Source organism: Ranitomeya imitator, chromosome 6 (assembly GCF_032444005.1).
Source record: "Ranitomeya imitator isolate aRanImi1 chromosome 6, aRanImi1.pri, whole genome shotgun sequence".
Taxonomy (NCBI): Eukaryota; Metazoa; Chordata; class Amphibia; order Anura; family Dendrobatidae; genus Ranitomeya; species Ranitomeya imitator.
The window spans coordinates 558989451-559011424 of NC_091287.1; the positions used below are offsets into that span (position 1 = coordinate 558989451).

Here is a 21974-nt window from a genome sequence, read left to right on the forward strand (position 1 = left end):
GAGACAGTGGGGCAGATTGCTGGAGACAGTGGGGCAGATTGCTGGAGACAGTGGGGCAGATTGCTGGAGACAGTGGGGCAGATTTCTGGAGACAGTGGGGCAATGCTGGAGACAGTGGGGCAATGCTGGAGACAGTGGGGCAATGCTGGAGACAGTGGGGCAGATTGCTGGAGACAGTGGGGCAGATTGCTGGAGGACACACTGGGGGGCAATGCTGGAGACAGTGGGGCAGATTGCTGGAGGACACACTGGGGGGCAATGCTGGAGGACACATTGGGGGAAATGCTGGAGACACTGGGGCAGATTGGAGGACACACTGGGGGCAATGCTGGAGACAGTGGGGCAGATTGCTGGAGACAGTGGGGCAGATTGCTGGAGACAGTGGGGCAGATTGCTGGAGACAGTGGGGCAATGCTGGGGACAGTGGGGCAATGCTGGAGACAGTGGGGCAATGCTGGAGACAGTGGGGCAGATTGCTGGAGGACACACTGGGGGGCAATGCTGGAGGACACACTGGGGGCAATGCTGGAGACAGTGGGGCAGATTGCTGGAGGACACACTGGGGGGCAATGCTGGAGGGCACATTGGGGGGCAATGCTGGAGACACTGGGGCAGATTGGAGGACACACTGGGGGCAATGCTGGAGACAGTGGGGCAATGCTGGAGACAGTGGGGCAATGCTGGAGACAGTGGGGCAATGCTGGAGACAGTGGGGCAGATTGCTGGAGGACACACTGGGGGGCAATGCTGGAGACAGTGGGGCAGATTGCTGGAGGACACACTGGGGGGCAATGCTGGAGGACACACTGGGGGGAAATGCTGGAGACACTGGGGGCAGATTGGAGGACACACTGGGGGCAGATTGCTGGAGACAGTGGGGCAGATTGCTGGAGACAGTGGGGCAGATTGCTGGAGACAGTGGGGCAGATTGCTGGAGACACTGGGGCAGATTGCTGGACACACTGGGGGTAATATGCTGGACACACTGGGGCAGATTGCTGGACACACTGGGGGCAGGACTAGAGTCATGGGCAGAATGTAGACACGGGGCATGATTGGAGACACGGGGTAGAATGAAAGACATGGGGCAGGATTGGATCATGGGGCAGGATGGATACGATGGAGACAGATGGGGCAGGATGGATACTCATGAGTGCAGGATGGGAGAACATATGGCTGGAGCGAGGAATGAGATACATGGGGTGGGGAATAGTATTACCATAGGGGCTAATTAAGGGATATTATTACTGCAGTGATGTATTTATTTTATTTTTTGAGGACACTGTTTTAAATGGGGGGGGGGAGGGCGGTCCTGTTACTGTGCAGAGTGACACTATATCGCCTTTTTCTCTTCATGTGGTGTAATGTAGAAGTTGTGAAAAATTAAGTAATGTGTTCTGCAAGCGGAGCTCGAGATAACTGTGTTATTTCCTGCAGAAACGAGTCCTGGCTGGGAGAAATGATGGCGGTCTGTGCTGGGTGAAAGATGAAGGACTTCACCTAGAGATGTCATTGGTGAGTCCGTGTTACCTATACACTGACACTATACACTGTATACTATATACAGAGGTCCTGTGTACAATGTCACCAGTGATCACTGTATTACCTCTACACAGACACTGCATACTAAGTACAGATCTCCTGTGAATACTGGCACTTATAGTGATAGTATTGTGTTTTTTTTTATTTTTATTACTGATCAGTATTGTAGTATTCAGTCACTATGTGGTGGTAATATGTGGTTTGGAAATGGTGTTGTGGTATTTGTCCCTTGTATGTGCTATTTGGTCACCAAGTGGTAATATGTGGTCTTGACATGGTGCGGTGGTATTTGTTCCTTGTATGTGATATTATTCGATCACTGTGGTTGTAATTTGTGGTCTGGTCATGGTGCGGTGGTATTTGTTCCTTGTATGTGATATTATTGGTCAAGATATACCTAAATTGTATTGCAGATTTTAACAAATATTTAATAGGTTACAGTAGAGTAGGGCCCGGCCATTTTTCTGGAATAATCTGGTTCGGGTATATCATGACCCCCGTCACATGACCCCCGTCACATGACCGGGGGGGCCCACAGTGTGTGAACAGCCCGGGGCCCTGGCTACCCTTAATCCACCCCTGATAGCATATGGTGGGGCTTTGGACCTGGTGAGCCTGGTGTGTTGGATTTTCCTGGGAGTAGGAGTCCTGAATAGCACACTGTACAACCTGTGTGGAATTTCCTGGGAGTAGGAGTCCTGAATAGCACACTGAACAACCTGTGTTGGATTTCCTGGGAGTAGGAGTCCTGAAGAGCACATGGTGGGGCTTTGGACTTGTGGGTGGCCTGGGGTGTTGGACGAAGTCCTGAATAGCACCTGGACAGGTCACACGTGCGGTTCATGTGGGGAAGTAACCGTCCTTCGGTGGGTCTGGACTGACTAAGATATGCCGCCCAGGCAAGTTGGTGATCCCTGTGAGGCAGCTTTCCCGGAGGAGTGGACTGACAAGGAGTCAGCAGGTGGAGCAGGAGCTCCCGTCAGGTACCTTTACAGACTGTTGGTGCTTGTGATGTTCCATGAACTGTGTGGTCTCCCACACTGACTGAACGCAGTGAGGTTCGGCGTGTTTAGAGACCGCGACCCAGTGTCATATGCGCTGTATGTGACATGGGACATTGGTGAAGTGTACGGCGTACAGACACCCATGGTAACTGGGTGAAGTGAGAGGTCCAGCATGTTTAGTGTCTGTGAGACAAAGCCGTAAAAGAAGTGTTTAAGTTAAAGCTGCAAGTTAATATCACCAGTTGGTGCCTATTGTGTTTGATGAATGTATAATATGAACTGTGCATAGCCCGGATTATGACCCTTTAATAAACCGCATGGACTGTTTTGTGTTCAAAAATTGTGCCTGACTACGTCAATCCCGTGCCAAGCGAGTGTCCCCCAATACACTTAGTGAGAGCAATCTTACATATGGCGTTCGAATGCGGGCAACGTTCCAGGTGGCACGTTCAGAGTTAATTGCTGTGACTCGGCGGAGCCACGAAGATGGCGTCTAGCCTGTAACTCGGCGGGGTTACAAGCGTCTTGCTGTGGATTGGCGGGTCCACGAAGGTGACAAGCGTCTTGCGGTGGATCGGCGGGTCCACGAAGGTGACAAGCGGCTTGCTGTGGATCGGCGGGTCCACGAAGTTTGCGGTGGAGCCATGCAGAGCCTTGTAGACCATAGCTGCAGTTGCAGCAAGAGGTTCCGCAGCAGTGTGTCGTCGGCAGCCGGAGGTGCCGGTTATGTGGCTGCAGCGGGAGCTGTGGCAGTACCAGCAGGAGCTGGTGAAGTGACATATAAAAAAAGAAAAAAAAAAATTTTTTTTCCTTTCCCAGATCGTGCAGACTCTTAAAGGGCCAGTACAAGCCCAGAGACATAGTGGTGTACTGTGCAAACTGGGGCCTGAGTGCCGTGGGGGAGTCCACGGGGTGTCCCCAGGTAAGGGGTGGTATCCCTAAAAGTGGGCGGTGACCCGAACGGGGATGGTTGCCCAAAAGGGGGCGGAGTCCCAAAAAGGGGTGGTAAGGCGAAGAGGGGTAGGAGCCCCAAAAGAGGTGGAATCTCGGGAAATGGTGGTTTCCCAAAAGGGGGCAGAGTCTCCCAAAGAGGTACCGCAGTCAAATTGGTGCCCAGGGCGAGTAAGCTATGTGTGTCCGGTATGCGGTGTGAACTATCCACCTGGTGAAAGTTTACGGGGGTGTGCCCTACGGATGCATGAGATGGAAATGTGTGGACTGGTCGATTCTAGGGGTCCGGTGACTCTAGTGAGAGTTGCACCCGATGAATTCGAAATACCCAGTAGGAAGGTCACGGTCACCTGCATCCATGGGTACACTAAGGGCTATCCAGTGGCCAGGGTGGTCCTAGAGATGGCCAAGGACAGTGCAATCCATGATGTGGCCATAGTCTCAACCTTACTCTGCCCAGTGATAATTGGCCGGGACTCTAGGTTGTTCACAGAATTGTGGGAGAAGGGAGCTTCTTTACAACAAGAGAATGGAAGGCTCTCAGCTGGTGGGGTTGCATACCTTAAAGCATTTATATCTCCCAGAGTTGGTGGGTCAGACGACGGGTTGACCAGTGGGGAAGGTGCCTCTGCCCAACTTACGGACATGTCACCTGATGGGTACCCCAATTTGACTTTAGGTGACGTGGTTACTAAAGCCTATGAAGCTGACACCCGGTTAAAGAGTGACTTGAGGGTTCACCATGTTGGGGGGTGTGACACAGACTCCAAGGGTGACTGTGACATGACATGGCCAGTAACAAGCGCTACAACTGAGTCCGATGTAGTGGTATCAGAAATACTGACACAGAGGAACGAAAGGGCTCCACAGGGTGAAGACAGGATGGCGGTGACAGCCATACCAGAAATTGTGACCTGTTTAAGTGGGGACTGTCAGTTCCAGGAAGACCAATTGGGTGGTGGTGACTTCCATTCAGATGATGACGCCAGTGGTAAAGAGTGCAGTAAAGGTGACTCGGGTACAAATGGCAAATCTACCTCCCGTCGCCGGAGACGTAGAAAAGGCAAAGGGGCTGTACCAGTTGCACCTTGTGAAGATGTGACGGAAGAGGGTGAAGGCTCCAGAAAACCTCGTGCTGAGGACTTGAAGTGTCTGGAGTACTTTAAAGTCCCAGGGGAACGGGACGAACCTAAGGATGTCACTGCTGAGACGCAAGAGAAAGCTGACGCTGACAGTGCAAAGTCTGGGGGTACAGAAGTTGAGGAGGCCACCAAAGGAGTGGGGCCTGAAGTGGATACCCGGTTGAAGCAAGAGGAGCTTCGGAGATGGGCTGCTGAGCGCCATGTGGGGGCCTTAGAGAAAGAGGTGGTGGAGCTCATAGGTTGCCTGGCAGAAAGCCAGTCAATGAATAAAGCAGCCTGGGAGAAGATGGAAGCGGAACAAGATGGGTGTCTGACAGCAGAAGAGAAGGAGTCTTCCTTGCTCAGGTGCATGATAGACGTACCTGAAGACCTGAGAGAGGCATGTGCCAGGGAGTCTATGCATGAAGGGTTTAAGAGAGCTGTGGGGGCCTGTAAGGTGAACTGGACCCCGGAAACAAGTCAGTTAGTGATACTGTCCATAACTGAGGTCACAGCGAAGAGAGTAGCCACCCTGAGTGACATGCACTTGAGATATGTGCGCACAAAGTGGATGGCCCAATAGAAGAATGAAGATGCTGCTAGGCGGCTGGAGCTTATGAGGAAAGCTCGGAGTCTTCAGGAAGGGGTAATACAGGTACCCGTCTTTATGGTGAAGAAGGTCATTGGAAGGAGTGGTCAAGCCATGCAAGAGATGGTGGACAAATCTGGAGTGGTGAGGTTGAGAATACCTGGTGTCCACGAAGACCAGTTACCCCGGGAAAAGGGTATGGTTCCCTTCTTCATGGTGGGAACAGTGGAGAGCCTTAACAAAATGCGGACTCTGCTGGAATATCGCATGGTATGGCTGAAGGAAATGGAGCAGTTAAGGGTTGAAGGACGGCGCCTTACAGGACGGCTACGCCCATTTGATGGAAGATGGCGGCCACTTTCGACCCGAAATGTGGACAAACAAAGGGGTGGGAGTACCCTGTCAGATGAAAGAAGTGGTGTCGCCTCAGCTAACTCAGGACTGAGTGACATAGGTGGGAGACCTTATAGCCAAAGTGGTGACAGAGGGGCAAACTCTGACCAGACAGTAGCCTCGACTGTAAGTGGGACTCATGACTGCACCAACCATGGGTGGTGGCCATGGAGAGAAAGGCCGGGTAATGGGGCGCACTTGGAAAGTGTGGTGACTAAAGGTTTAGTGACACAGACAGACTGTGACAAAACGGCCAAAGCTCAAGGCCTACGTGTTGACCGCTGGGGGCGGGGTAAACCCAACAAGGGTGTGGTTATGTGTGATGCTCAAAACCGACTGAGACGGTTCTCTCGACTGGTAGGGCAAGGTAACGTGTATGACCTGTCTCGAGACCCCAGGTGTGTGACAGGTGTTCAACCCCACAAGTTTGAACAGAGGGGGAGGGTATGTGATGCAGTGACCCCTGTGACAGCTAGGGGGCGCTGTGAGTGCTCTTTGGGATGTGCATGGAGGCCGTGAGAGTGCATGGGAATGACAGGCATGGATGTGGTGATGTGACAAAATCCGGCATTGTGGTGAATGGCCGATATATGTGTCGCAGAGGAGGGGACTCTGCGCTGCCAGTCTGAAGTTTTGTTGGTGTGCTGGGACCTGTAGTCCCACAAGTAAATGTGTAAGTTCTAATGGGAGATTGGCAGGGCTAGTCATGAGAGATGGGCGGGTCAGACTAGCCACACACACCCACACTCCTACCCAGGGGAGTTGTTCAAGGTATATAATGTGAACAGGGTGTGGGTCACATGGTCCCTGTGTTGTCCCTGTGTATGGTCGCTGTGAGTGACCTGTGTGATTCCAGTGGAAGGTCCTGGAAAACCTGTGTGTTGGGAGGTTCTGGGAGTAGGACCGGATCCCTGAATAGCACACTGAACCACCTGTGTTGGATTTCCTGGGAGTAGGAGTTCTGAATAGCTCATGGTGGGGCTTTGGACCTGGTGAGCCTGGTGTGTTGGATTTTCCTGGGAGTAGGAGTCCTGAATAGCACACTGAACAACCTGTGTGGAATTTCCTGGGAGTAGGAGTTCTGAATAGCACATGGTGGGGCTTTGGACTTGCGGGTGGCCTGGGGTGTTGGACGAGGTCCTAAATAGCACCTGGACAGGTCACACGTGCGGTTCATGTGGGGAAGTAACCGTCCTTCGGTGGGTCTGGACTGACTAAGATATGCCGCCCAGGCAAGTTGGTGATTCCTGTGAGGCAGCTTTCCCGGAGGAGTGGACTGACAAGGAGTCAGCAGGTGGAGCAGGAGCTCCCGTCAGGTACCTTTACAGACTATTGGTGCTTGTGATGCTCTATGAACTGTGTGGTCTCCCACGGTGACTGAACGGAGTGAGGTTCGGCGTGTTTAGAGACCGCGACCCAATGTCATATGCTCGGTATGTGACTTGGGACATTGGTGAAGTGTACGGCGTACAGACACCCATGGTAACTGGGCGAAGTGAGAGGTCCAGCATGTTTAGTGTCTGTGAGACAAAGCCGTAAACGTGAGTTAAACCTGTAATGTCGTATGTTGGTGCCTGTTGTGCTCAATGGACATTGGTGAAGTGTACGGCATACGGACACCCATGATACTGGGTGAAGTGAGAGGCCCAGCGTGTTTAGTGTCCGTGAAACAAAGCCGTAAAAGAAGTGTTTAAGTTAAAGCTGCAAGTTAATATCACCAGTTGGTGCCTATTGTGTTTGATGAATGTATAATGTGAACTGTGCATAACCCGGTTTATGACCCTTTAATAAACCGTATGGACTGTTTTGTGTTCAAAAATCGTGCCTGACTACGTCAATCCCGTGCCAAGCGAGTGTCCCCCAATACACTTAGTGAGAGCAATCTTACACTACTTACTACTGTTTAATAATGCATGAGTTTCTGTCTCCATCAATAGTGTTATATTGCCCGTAAAGCATTGTTAAAAAGAAAAAAAAGAACCAGGAAGTTCCTGTTCACACTGTGTGCAGCTGGAGCACAGTTTGATTTCACTGTCAAGCTTACGATCCTAAGCTATAATAAATACCAGTTGTAAGCTATTATATTTGTTAGTGAATACATATGCATTTACTGTGGAACAGCTGGAGAGTACAGAGATGAATCCGCTCTCATCAATTAGTGATCAGGAGGTAAAATCTGAAGCCTGGGAATTAAAGTGTGAACATGGGGAATAGTAACTGGCGACTAAATCTTCAATTTTGGGAGTAATTATATAAGACGTGAAATAAGAGCTTTTATCTTATCTGATTAGTGGCGCAGCCGTTGGGAATATCGCTCAGGTCCACAATATATACAATGAGCAAAATAGAAACTCTGACTTGTTTTATGGACTGGAAACATGCGGAAATGCGGCTCAGCTTATTGTGAAGTGTTTACTTTGGCTTAGAAATCCCCTAGCGGACAGCTGGCGGCTGTGTGAATGTATTAGGGTGCGGCCACAATGTCATTATTGTGTTATTACTGATCGGATCAAGGTTTGTGGTTTGTTACTTTCATTGTTGTTGGCTTTTGTTTAAAAAAGAAGTAATAACCTTGTAATGGCGATCTGCAGCTCGTAGTATAGGAGGCTGGTGAAGTGTAAGAGCAATGTGCGGGAAGGATGGAATATAGAAGCTACTGGGCGAAGCTCCATGAGAGAAAAGTATGAAAATTTGTTTTCTAGTGGAGCGAAAGAAAGATGAAGCTGCTGTATAAGTCAGCGTCCAAGGATCCTTTAAAGAGGTTGAAAGGACGTTGTACAGTAGGTGATAACTTGTAGAACAGTGGGGGTCTGACCACCAGGACCCTTATAGAACGGTGGGGGTCTGACCATCAGAACTCATGTAGAACGGTGGGGGTCTGACCACCAGGACTCATGTAGAACGGTGGTGGTCTGACCACCAAGACCCTTATAGAACGGTGGGGGTCTGGCTACCAGGACTCTTATAGAACGGTGGGGGTCTGACCACTAGAACTCATGTAGAACGGTGGTGGTCTGACCACCAAGACCCTTATAGAACGGTGGGGATCTGGCTACCAGGACTCTTATAGAACGGTGGGGGTCTGACCACTAGAACTCATGTAGAACGGTGGGGGTCTGACCACCAGGACTCATGTAGAACGGTGGGGGTCTGACCACCAGGACCCTTATAGAACAGTGGAGGTCTGATCATCAAGAATCTTATAGAACGGTGGGGGTCTGACTACCAGGACCCTTATAGAATAGTGGGGGTCTGATCGCCAGGACCCTTATAGAACAGTGGGGATCTGGCTACCAGGACTCTTATAGAATGGTGGGGGTCTGACCACAGGACTCTTTTAGAATGGTGGGGGTCTGACTACCAGGACTCATGTAGAACGGTGTGGGTCTGACTACCAGGACTCATATAGAACAGTGGGGGTCTGACCACCAAGACCCTTATAGAATGGTGGAGGTCTAACCAGCAAGAACCTTATAGAGCAGTGGGGGTCTGACTGCCATTACCCTTATAGAATAGTGGGGGTCTGATCGCCAGAACCCTTAAAGAATGATGGGGGTCTGACCGCCAGGACCCTTATAGAATGGTGGGTGTCTGACCGCCAGGACCCTTATTGAATGGTGGGGGTCTGACTACCAGGACCCTTATAGAACGGTGGGGGTCTGACTACCAGGACCCTTATAGAACCTTGGGGCTCTGACTATCAGGACAATTATTGAACGGTGGGGGTATGACAACCAGGACCCTTATAGAACGGTGGGGGTCTGACTACCAGGACCCTTATAGAATGGTGGGGGTCTGACTATCAGGACTCTTATAGAACGGTGGGGGTCTGACCGCCAGGACCCTTATAGAATGGTGGGGGTCTGACCGCCAGGACCCTTATTGAACGGTGGGGGTCTGACCATCAGGAGCCTTATAGAACGGTGGGGGTTTGACTACCAAGACCCTTATAGAACGGTGGGGGTCTGACTACCAGGACCCTTATAGAACCTTGGGGCTCTCACTATCAGGACAATTATTGAACGGTGGGGGTATGACAACCAGGACCCTTATAGAACGATGGGGGTCTGACTACCAGGACACTTATAGAATGGTGGGGGTCTGACTATCAGGACTCTTATAGAACGGTGGGGGTCTGACCGCCAGGACCCTTATAGAATGGTGGGGGTCTGACCGCCAGGACCCTTATAGAACGGTGGGGGTCTGACCACCAGGACCCTTATAGAATGGTGGGGGTCTGACCACCAGGACCCTTATAGAACGGTGGGGGTTTGACTACCAGGACCCTTATAGAACGGTGGAGGTCTAATCATCAAGAACCTTATAGAACGGTGGGGGTCTGACCACCAGGACCCTTATAGAACGGTGGGGGTCTGACCACCAGGACCCTTATAGAAAGGTGGGGGTCTGACTACCAGGATCCTTATAGAACAGTGGGGGTCTGACCACCAGGACCCTTATAGAACCTTGGGGCTCTCACTATCAGGACAATTATAGAATGGTGGAGGTCTGATCGACAAGACAATTATAGAACAACAGAAAACCTTTTTAAATGGTCTGGCATTGCTTTATAGAGAGGTTTCCTCTCCTAGGGAACACTTTACTTCTTTAGTTCTGTGACAGAGCTGATTTACATATTTATATCCCATGGAGCAGTTAGACTCCATAGTCAGCTAGTCTTTTGATGCAATGCGCACATAAATGGGACCCACATAGTCTTCATAACTGTCACATGTACTGTGGGGTGCAGATCCCCTTTTACAAGGTTATCTTTTCTATCAGACATTACCTTTAACAAGCCTTTCAATGTGACCTGGGATAAATGCCAGGCCAAAACCTCATCTACAGACAGGTGTTTTGGGGGTTCTTGCCCCTCATCAGCACGCAGAAGTCTGGCTGGCTGAGAGCGACACCCATGAGGCATTTTTTGGCTTATTACAGGGTTGCACAATGACTTCCATCTTAGCTGGTCCTCCTTGATATGACTTGTGAGATCATCTTTTTCATTTGGCGATAGAACTAAGTTGTGGACTTTTCTCCTATGGGGCTTTTCCTGTAAGACTCCATACTTTGCATTACACTGATGAGGAGTAACCAGTCTGGCACAGCTTTCTGTAGATGAATCTCTGGATCGGTCATATTGGAAGGCTCAGGGTTGGACATTATGTTGGCGTTTGCCGGATAATTTATTTTGTTCTAATCAGATTTAGTCTGTATACTTTTCTCCCATGGTGCATTGCCAGGTCTACATACCCAGCTTATCTCTTTACAGAGGTTGTCCAGGCTTGTGGTTAAAGTCTTCATGTGACCGCAGACTTTTGAATCCTCGCAATGCATGCGGTAAAGAATCTTCGACGCCGGGAGCGGGTGGTCATGTGACAGCTCATATGTGATGTGTATACTTCTGGTCACAGTCCGACTAGACGTGCGTGGCCTTGCTTCATTCACTAGTATTGAGCGAGGCCGAGCACATCTAGTCGGCTTGTGACCGCATGTGTTCAAATCACATACTTGCCATCACGCGATCGCCCGCTCCTGACACAGGAGAATCCTCCTAACGTAGACTGTAACCTCATGCCTGGACATCCCCTTTAAAGAGAATGACTAACCCCAACGTTGCCTAAAGGGATTCTCACCAATGAGGGGCAAACACCCTGAAACAGCTGTCTGCAGTTCCACAGCCTGTATTCCCGTTACCAACTTTCCTGTTCCATGAAGATCATAGCAAATCTAAGAAATCGAACACGAGTTACCTTTCCTACCAAAGCACCGATTGTGTTGTTATCGGATGAGATGCTCGTTAGCTTAAGTCTCAGGACTGCGGTTGCTGAAAAATATAGAGGTGAAAAATTGTAATTAGGATTTCATGGTGATCCCACAGAAGGCAGCAAGATGGCTGCATGTTACTAGAATATATAGGAAAGGTTTGTAAAATCTGGCGCCCCTTCTCTGACATCACTTCCTGCTCTTTAATAGCCGGAGGCGGTGCAGCTTCGGCCAATAGCGACAGAGCAGGAAGTGATGTCACCGATCGGGAATTTCCATAAATCAATAGTTTATACAGCGGCTGGTAAAACCATTTTTGGTCCTGGTGTTACATGAAAGTAATAGTAAGATCTTAATTATGAAGATTTGATTAGAGACCCACTTTAAAGGAGAATTCTTACTACGAGAAATGATATATTAATAAGTTCAGCGAGCTGCCAGACTAATAAGTTCAGCGAGCTGCCAGACTCCATAATTGGGGGCTACTGACCCCCTTACTCCTCAGTGTTGGTCCTGTCCACCTGATGTGGAAGGAAATCCAAAATATCCAAATTCTCATTCTTGGTTATGGTGGAGTTCGCTTAATCTATTCATAGAATTTTCGGACCCCATCTTCACAGCCAGGATGAGTCTTCAGACCTAATTTTTGGCATTTTTTTGTGTAAATGGAAACCATGTGACTTTTACCTCTGAGACTATTATTATTATTTATTCATATAGCACCATTGATTCCATGGTGCTGTACATGAGAAGGGGTTACATCATCAAAATACAAATATCACTTACAGTAAAGAAACTAACAATGACGGACTGGTACAGAGGGGCGAGGACCCTGCCCTTGCGGGCTTACATTCTACAGGATTATGGGGAAGGAGACAGTAGGTCGGGGGTTGCAGTAGCTCCAATGGTGTTGAGGTGGCCGTGTGGTCTTTACAGGCTGTAAGCTTCCTTGAAGAGTTGGGTTTTCAGGTTTCTTTTGAAGGATCCAAATGTAGTGGATAACTGGATGTGTTTGGGCACAGAATTCCAGAGGATGGAGGATATTCGGGAGAAGTCTTGGAGGAGATTGGGTGAGGAGCGAATAAGTGTGGAGGAGAGGAGGAGGTCTTGGGAGGACCGGAGATTACGTGAGGGAAGATATTGAGAGATTAGTGTGGAAATATACGGAGGAGAAAGGTTATGGATGGCTTTGTAGATCAGTGTTAGTAGTTTACCCTGGAAAATTGGGAGCCAGTGAAGGGATTTGCAAAGAGGGGAAGCAGGAGTGTAGCGAGGAGAGAGATTAATTAGTCGGGCAGCAGAGTTAAGGATGGACTGGAGGGGTGCGAGAGTGTTAGCAGGGAGGCCACAGAGGAGGATGTTGCAGTAGTCCAGGCGGGAGATGATGAGGGCATGCACAAGCATTTTGGTAGAGTGAGGGTTGAGGACAGGACGGACGGAGTATACAGAGGTACTACGAAGTACACCAGAAATTAAAGTGTACCTGTCACTATTGGTTTACCAGAGTGGGCCAAACAGTTATAGCTCTACCACAAAACATATAATGTAACCAAGAAAAAATGGGCCTCAGAGCAGTTAATACTTAATATATAATTAATTTATTACAAATAATATACAGAGAGAAATCATTAAAATAAATACATGAACTAAAGAGAGGGGATAGTGACACCTAAGTGCCACGTCTGATAAGGTTAGTACACAACGCAGAAAAACAATATCATAACTTGTCCCAATGGGACTACAGAGAAAACCCAAAAGAAACCATCTCTGATAATAAATCAATCATATCGAAAAGCAGCACAAGCAATAAATAATGAGGGAACGGCAGGGATAAAGCTGGATATATAGACTCTAACACTGAAGTCAAAAGTGCAAGTGCAATAAATGATACGCCCCCCAAAGAAGCACCATAGCGAAACGCGCTGTTAGGGCTGGCGGAAGGCACCAAATAATTATAAAGATGGTATAAGCCCGGGGTCCACCGTGCAGAGATTACACATTGGGACAAGTTATGATATTGTTTTTCTGCGTTGTGTACTAACCTTAACAGATGTGGCGCTAAGGTGTCACTATCCCTTCTCTTTATTTCATGTATTTATTGTAATGATTTCTCTCTGTATATTATTTGTAAAAAAATAATTATATATTAACTATTAACTGCTCTGAGGCCCATTTTTTCTTGGTTACACTGTCACTATTGGTGCCTGATCATGGGAAATAACACTATTTGTGGACATTCTATGACATGGATTTGGCATTTTTCACCAGTTTTCCCCTCTGCATGTTCTAACTCTTTGTTTCAGAACTATTTGGTGGAGACTAGCTGCAATGATGTCTCCCATTTATTGCACACACATACACGGGGGATTTCTTCTCTTCTGTCTCTATGTAGCCCACTTTTAGAATCAGCAATGTGAAGGACATTATATAACAGTATTGAGCAGTGTAGCTGTGAATATAGCTCTGAGTTATATAAAACACTTTTGTGAAAGTTGCAGCATTGAGGACATTATGCAGGAATACTGAACCATGTAGCTGCGAATTCAGCTCTAGGGTGAGAAAAACACTAGCGAACTGCCTCATGGTGGAAAATTATTAAACAGAGTAGATGTTAATCCCGCTCTGTTAGGACATAAAACACTTTTTAGAAGGCTGCAGCATGGAGGATATTATAAAGCAAAGTAGAGTTTATGAATCCAGCTTTGCGGTGGGATAAAACACGTACTAGAAAGCTGCAGCATGGAGGAATACTGAACCATGTAGCTGTGAATTCAGCTCTAGGGTAAGAAAAACACGTACTAATGAGTTGCAGCATTTTGGAAAATTATGAAACAATACTAAGTAGAGTAGATGTGAATCCTGCTCTGGTATGAGATAAAACGATTTTTAGAAAGCTGCAGAATAAAGAACATTCTAAAGCATACTAGAGTTTGTGAATCCAGCTTTGCAGTGAGATACAACACTTACTAGAATGGATCAAAACAGTCTATTTCTCCACCTCTTTCACTCTTCTCTTTCTTGTCGCCTGAATGTAAATCTATAATCCAAATGACACATAACTTACCGACTGTCACATTTTGTTCAGGGGTGGTCACTGTAGTACTGGGCGTAGTATTGAGCACAGGGTTGATGGTTGTATATTCTGAAATAACTGAGGACGATGAAACCACTGAGGATGGAGTAGTCACACTTGTTGCACTTTGTATAGTACTAGTTACTAAAGTGTCATAGGTCCCGGGAGTTGGACTCGTTGCAATGCTGGGGTCAATGGTCGTTGAAGGTAAGATGGAGGTAGATGATTCCGGTACATTGGTTGTAGTATTTGTCTCCGGGCTGATGATAGTAGACGGTGTAGTTATTGAGGTTGCTGTTGAGTCTACGTTGTGTCGAGAACTCAGTGCTGGAGAAGTGTTGTTTGACTCGGGGGTCATAGTAATTGTGCTAGTAGGTTGAGAAGTAGTTACATCAAAGCTCGAGGTCACTTTTCCAGAGGACACGGTCTCAGTTAAATAGGAAAGTTCTGTTGTAGAAGGGGCAATTTCGGGTGTAGGAATTGTAGAAATGTAATTGCTTATATTAAACATTATTGTAGAAGTTCCTGGTATGTAACCGGATGTCACTTCAGTTGGGGCTGAAGTATCTGTAGACATCATTGTGGTATCTGGGAGTGCGGTGTATGTCTGAACGATGGTGGATCCAGCTGTAGTAACACCAGAAGTCACAAAGGATTTGAATCCCTCAGTTGTATCTAATCCTTCACTTATATCTATGATAGCAATGGTGTGAATTGTTGTATATATACCTTCATTTGATCCCACTGTAGTACTGATACCAGTAGCAGTGTCTACTGCTTTGGTCGTATCTGTGGCACTTTTATCTATTGGCTTAGTTGTATCTATGGTAGAACTGATATCAATAGCTGTAGCTACTCTCTCAGATATATCTACGATGGCACTGGTGTCAATAGCTGGTCCTTCAGTTACATCTATGATGGCACTGGTGTCAATAGCTGGTCCTTCAGTTACATCTATGATGGCACTGGTGTCAATAGTTGGTCCTTCAGTTATATCTATGATGGCACTGGTGTCAATAGTTGGTCCTTCAGTTATATCTATGATGGCACTGGTGTCAATAGTTGTTCCTTCAGTTATATCTATGATGGCACTGGTGTCAATAGTTGGTCCTTCAGTTATATCTATGATGGCACTGGTGTCAATAGTTGGTCCTTCAGTTATATCTATGATGGCACTGGTGTCAATAGCTGGTCCTTCAGTTACATCTATGATGGCACTGGTGTCAATAGTTGGTCCTTCAGTTACATCTATGATAGCACTGGTGTCAATAGTTGGTCCTTCATTTGTAGCTGTGGTGTCAATAGCTGGTCCTTCAGTTATATCTATGATGGCACTGGTGTCAATAGTTGTTCCTTCAGTTGTATCTATGATGGCACTGGTGTCAATAGCTGGTCCTTCAGTTATATCTATGATGGCACTGGTGTCAATAGTTGGTTCTTCAGTTATATCTATGATGGCACTGGTGTCAATAGTTAGTCCTTCAGTTATATCTATGATGGCACTGGTGTCAATAGTTGGTCCTTCAGTTACATCTATGATGGCACTGGTGTCAATAGTTGGTCCGTCAGTTACATCTATGATGGCACTGGTGTCAATAGTTGGTCCTTCAGTTGTATGTATGATGGCACTGGTGTCAATAGCTGGTCCTTCAGTTATATCTATGATGGCACTGGTGTCAATAGCTGGTCCTTCAGTTACATCTATGATGGCACTGGTGTCAATAGTTGGTCCTTCAGTTACATCTATGATGGCACTGGTGTCAATAGTTGGTCCTTCAGTTGTATATATGATGGCACTGGTGTCAATTGTTGGTCCTTCAGTTATATCTATGATGGCACTAGTGTCAATAGTTGGTCCTTCAGTTATATCTATGATGGCACTAGTGTCAATAGTTGGTCCGTCAGTTATATCTATGATGGCACTGGTGTCAATAGTTGGTCCTTCAGTTATATCTATGATGGCACTGGTGTCAATAGCTGGTCCTTCAGTTATATCTATGATGGCACTGGTGTCAATTGCTGGTCCTTCAGTTGTATCTATGATGGCACTGGTGTCAATAGTTGGCCCTTCAGTTGCATCTATGATGGCACTGGTGTCAATAGTTGGTCCTTCAGTTGTATCTATGATGGCACTGGTGTCAATAGTTGGTCCTTCAGTTGTATCTATTATGGCACTGGTGTCAATTGCTGGTCCTTCAGTTATATCTATGATGGCACTGGTGTCAATAGTTGTTCCTTCAGTTATATCTATGATGGCACTGGTGTCAATAGTTGTTCCTTCAGTTATATCTATGATGGCACTGGTGTCAATAGCTGGTCCTTCAGTTACATCTATGATGGCACTGGTGTCAATAGTTGGTCCTTCAGTTGTATCTATGATGGCACTGGTGTCAATTGTTGGTCCTTCAGTTATATCTATGATGGCACTGGTGTCAGTAGTTGGTCCTGCAGTTAAATTTGTGATGGCACTGGTGTCAATTGCTGGTCCTCCAGTTGTATCTATGATGGCACTGGTGTCAATAGTTGGTCCTTCAGTTGTATCTATGATGCAACTGGTGTCAATAGTTGTTCCTTCATTTGTATCTCTAATAGCACTGGTGTCAATAGTTGGTCCTTCAGTTGTATCTATGATGGCACTGGTGTCAATAGTTGGTCCTTCAGTTGTATCTATGATGGAACTGGTGTCAATTGCTGGTCCTTCAGTTGTATCTATGATGGCACTGGTGTCAATAGCTGGTCCTTCAGTTGTATCTATGATGGCACTGGTGTCAATAGTTGGTCCTTCAGTTGTATCTATTTTGGCACTGGTGTCAATAGTTGTTGCTTCAGTTGTATCTATTATGGCATTGGTGTCAATAGTTGTTCCTTCAGTTGTATCTATGATGGCACTGGTGTCAATAGTTGTTCCTTCAGTTGTATCAATGTTGGCACTGGTGTCAATAGTTGGTCCTTCATTTGTAGCTGTGGTGTCAATAGCTGGTCCTTCAGTTGTATCTATGATAGCACTGTTGTCAATAGTTGGTCCTTCATTTGTAGCTGTGGTGTCAATAGTTGGTCCTTCAATTGTATCTATGATGGCACTGGTGTCAATAGTTGGTCCTTCAGTTGTATCTATGATGGCACTGGTGTCAATAGTTGGTCCGTCAGTTGTATCTATGATGGCACTGGTGTCAATAGTTGGTCCTTCAGTTGTATCTATGATGGCACTGGTGTCAATAGTCGGTCCTTCAGTTGTAGCTGTGGTGTCAATAGTTGGCCCGTCAGTTCTATCTATGATGTCACTGGTGTCAATAGTTGGCCCGTCAGTTCTATCTATGATGTCACTGGTGTCAATAGTTGGTCCGTCAGTTGTATCTATGATGGCACTGGTGTCAATAGTTGGTCCTTCAGTTGTATCTATGATAGCACTGGTGTCAATAATTGGTCCTTCATTTGTAGCTGTGGTGTCAATAGTTGTTCCTTCAGTTGTATCTATGATGGCACTGGTATCAATAGTTGTTCCTTCAGTTGTATCTATGATGGCACTGGTGTCAATAGTTGGTCCTTCAGTTGTATCTATGATGGCACTGGTGTCAATATTTGGTCCGTCAGTTGCATCTATGATGGCACTGATGTCAATAGTTGGTCCGTCAGTTGTATCTATGATGGCACTGGTGTCAATAGTTGGTCCTTCAGTTGTAGCTGTGGTGTCAATAGTTGGTCCGTCAGTTCTATCTATGATGTCACTGGTGTCAACAGTTGGTCCTTCAGTTGTATCTATGATAGCACTGGTGTCAATAGTTGCTCTGTCAGTTGTATCTATGATGGCACTGGTGTCAATAGTTGGTCCGTCAGTTGTATCTATGATGGCACTGGTGTCAATAGTTGGTCCTTCAGTTGTACCTGTGGTGTGAATAGTTGGTCCGTCAGTTCTATCTATGATGGCACTGGTGTCAATAGCTGGTCCGTCAGTTGTATCTATAATGGCACTGGTGTCAATAGTTGGTCCTTCAGTTATATCTATGACGGCACTGGTGTCAATGGTTGGTCCGTCAGTTGTATCTATGATGGCACTGGTGTCAATAGTTGGTCTGTCAGTTCTATCTATGATGGCACTGGTGTCAATAGCTGGTCCGTCAGTTGTATCTATAATTGCACTGGTGTCAATAGTTGGTCCTTCAGTTGTACCTGTGGTGTCAATAGTTGGTCCGTCAGTTCTATCTATGACGGCACTGGTGTCAATAGTTGGTCCGTCAGTTGTATCTATGATGGCACTGGTGTCAATAGTTGTTCCTTCAGTTGTATCTATGATGGCACTGGTGTCCATAGTTGGTCCTTCAGTTGTACCTGTGGTGTGAATAGTTGGTCCGTCAGTTCTATCTATGATGGCACTGGTGTCAATAGCTGGTCCGTCAGTTGTATCTATAATGGCACTGGTGTCAATAGTTGGTCCTTCAGTTGTACCTGTGGTGTCAATAGTTTGTCCTTCAGTTATATCTATGACGGCACTGGTGTCAATAGTTGGTCCGTCAGTTGTATCTATGATGGCACTGGTGTCAATAGTTGGTCTGTCAGTTGTATCTATGATGGCACTGGTGTCAATAGTTGTTCCTTCAGTTGTATCTATGATGGCACTGGTGTCCATAGTTGGTCCTTCAGTTGTAGCTGTGGTGTCAATAGTTGGTCCGTCAGTTGTATCTATGATGGCACTGGTGTCCATAGTTGGTCCTTCAGTTGTAGCTGTGGTGTCAATAGTTGGTCCGTCAGTTGTATCTATGATTGCACTGGTGTCAATAGTTGTTCCTTCAGTTGTATCTCTCCTCGTACTGTTATCAGCAGTTGTAGCAATGATAATCTCTGATGTACCGATTGTAGCTACAGCCTGGCTTCCATTTTGGTCTACCGTGGTGGTGATACTGATTTCCGGTAATATGGAGGGTGTGATGCTGCCATCTTCAGTGTCCTCAGCTGTGGTGTCAGGCTCAGATGACGGGGTGTATGTCTGTTCTGTTCCTATTGTTGAAGGATCCGGCAATGAATATGCAGCTGTAACAGTCTGACTGGAGGTGGGAACAGCCACTGCAAGGGACAATAAGTGGTAACATATGAGATAGATAGACAGTAATAGATGATAGATAGATGAAAGATAGATAGATAATAGATAATAGATAATATATAAAAGATATATAATATACTAGCTCAAGAGCCCGGCGTTGCCTGGGCATAGTAAATATCTGTGGTTAGTTATAGCACCTCACTTCTCTTATTTTCCCATCACGCTTCTCATTTTCCCAATCGCATCTTTCATTTTCCCCCTCACATCTCTCATTTTCTCCCTCACACCTCTCATTTTCTCCCTCACTCCTCTCATTCCCCCCTAACACTTGTCACTTCAACCTCACATCTGTCATTTTCTGATCACTCCACTATTTTTCCTCACTCCTCTCATTTTGCACTCACACCTTTTCATTTTCACCTCACACCTCTCATTTTCACCTCATCACCTCAGTATATACATGTTTGTCATCTCCCTTATATATAGTATACATCTGTATGTCATGTCCTGTATATAGTATATACCTGTATGTCATCTCCCCTGTATATAGTATATACCTGCTGTGTGTCATCTCCCCTATATATAGTATATACCTGAATGTCATCTCTTTCTATATATAGTATATACCTGTATGTCATCTCCTCCTGTATATAGTATATACCTGCTGTGTGTCATCTCCTCCTGTATATATAGTATATACCTGTATGTCATCTCCTCCTGTATACAGTATAGTACAGGTCCTTCTCAAAAAATTAGCATATAGTGTTAAATTTCATTATTTACCATAATGTAATGATTACAATTAAACTTTCATATATTATAGATTCATTATCCACCAACTGAAATTTGTCAGGTCTTTTATTGTTTTAATACTGATGATTTTGGCATACAACTCCTGATAACCCAAAAAACCTGTCTCAATAAATTAGCATATTTCACCCATCCAATCAAATAAAAGTGTTTTTTAATAACAAACAAAAAAACCATCAAATAATAATGTTCAGTTATGCACTCAATACTTGGTCGGGAATCCTTTGGCAGAAATGACTGCTTCAATGCGGCGTGGCATGGAGGCAATCAGCCTGTGACACTGCTGAGATGTTATGGAGGCCCAGGATGCTTCAATAGCGGCCTTAAGCTCAACCAGAGTGTTGGGTCTTGCGTCTCTCAACTTTCTCTTCACAATATCCCACAGATTCTCTATGGGGTTCAGGTCAGGAGAGTTGGCAGGCCAATTGAGCACAGTAATACCATGGTCAGTAAACCATTTACCAGTGGTTTTGGCACTGTGAGCAGGTGCCAGGTCGTGCTGAAAAAATGAAATCTTCATCACCATAAAGCATTGACCCTGCCCTTGATGAAACACAGTGGACCAACACCAGCAGCTGACATGGCACCCCACACCATCACTGACTGTGGGTACTTGACACTGGACTTCAGGCATTTTGGCATTTCCTTCTCCCCAGTCTTCCTCCAGACTCTGGCACCTTGATTTCCGAATGACATGCAAAATTTGCTTTCATCAGAAAAAAGTACTTGGGACCACTTAGCAACAGTCCAGTGCTGCTTCTCTGTAGCCCAGGTCAGGCGCCTCTGCCGCTGTTTATGGTTCAAAAGTGGCTTTACCTGGGGAATGCGGCACCTGTAGCCCATTTCCTGCACACGCCTGTGCACGGTGGCTCTGGATGTTTCCACACCAGACTCAGTCCACTGCTTCCTCAGGTTCCCCAAGGTCTGGAATCGGTCCTTCTCCACAATCTTCCTCAGGGTCCGGTCTCCTCTTCTCGTTGTACAGCGTTTTCTGCAACATTGTTTCCTTCCAACAGACTTACCATTGAGGTGCCTTGATACAGCACTCTGGGAACAGCCTATTTGTTGAGAAATTTCTTTCTGGGTCTTACCCTCTTGCTTGAGGGTGTCAATGATGGCCTTCTTGACATCTGTCAGGTCGCTAGTCTTACCCATTATGGGGGTTTTGAGTAATGAACCAGGCAGGGAGTTTATAAAAGCCTCAGGTATCTTTTGCATGTGTTTAGAGTTAATTAGTTGATTCAGAAGATTAGGGTAATAGGTCGTTTAGAGAACCTTTTCTTGATATGCTAATTTATTGAGACAGGTTTTTTGGGTTATCAGGAGTTGTATGCCAAAATCATCAGTATTAAAACAATAAAAGACCTGACAAATTTCAGTTGGTGGATAATGAATCTATAATATATGAAAGTTTAATTGTAATCATTACATTATGGTAAATAATGAAATTTAACACTATATGCTAATTTTTTGAGAAGGACCTGTAGTATATACCTGTGTGTCATCTCCTCCTGTATTAGACCTCGTTCACACGTTATTTGCTCAGTATTTTTACCTCAGTATTTGTAAGCTAAATTGGCAGCCTGATAAATGCCCAGCCAACAGGAAGCCCTCCCCCTGGCAGTATATATTAGCTCACACATACACATATGTTGTGAATTCTGTGGCTGAATTCACTCCTGTGGTCACA

At 46.3% G+C, this 21974-nt stretch overlaps 1 protein-coding gene across 1 annotated transcript in view; it reads right to left on the reverse strand.

Annotated features, from left to right (window-relative positions):
• Window positions 1-21974, reverse strand: part of LOC138643173 (mucin-2-like) — a 41625-nt gene that overhangs the window by 8601 nt on the left and 11050 nt on the right. The window contains exons 2-3 of the mRNA XM_069732004.1: window positions 14431-19497; window positions 11354-11427 (exon numbers count right to left, since the gene is read on the reverse strand). Coding sequence (XP_069588105.1) covers window positions 11354-11427; window positions 14431-19497 — 5141 coding nt within the window. The remainder of the gene's footprint in view (window positions 1-11353; window positions 11428-14430; window positions 19498-21974) is intronic.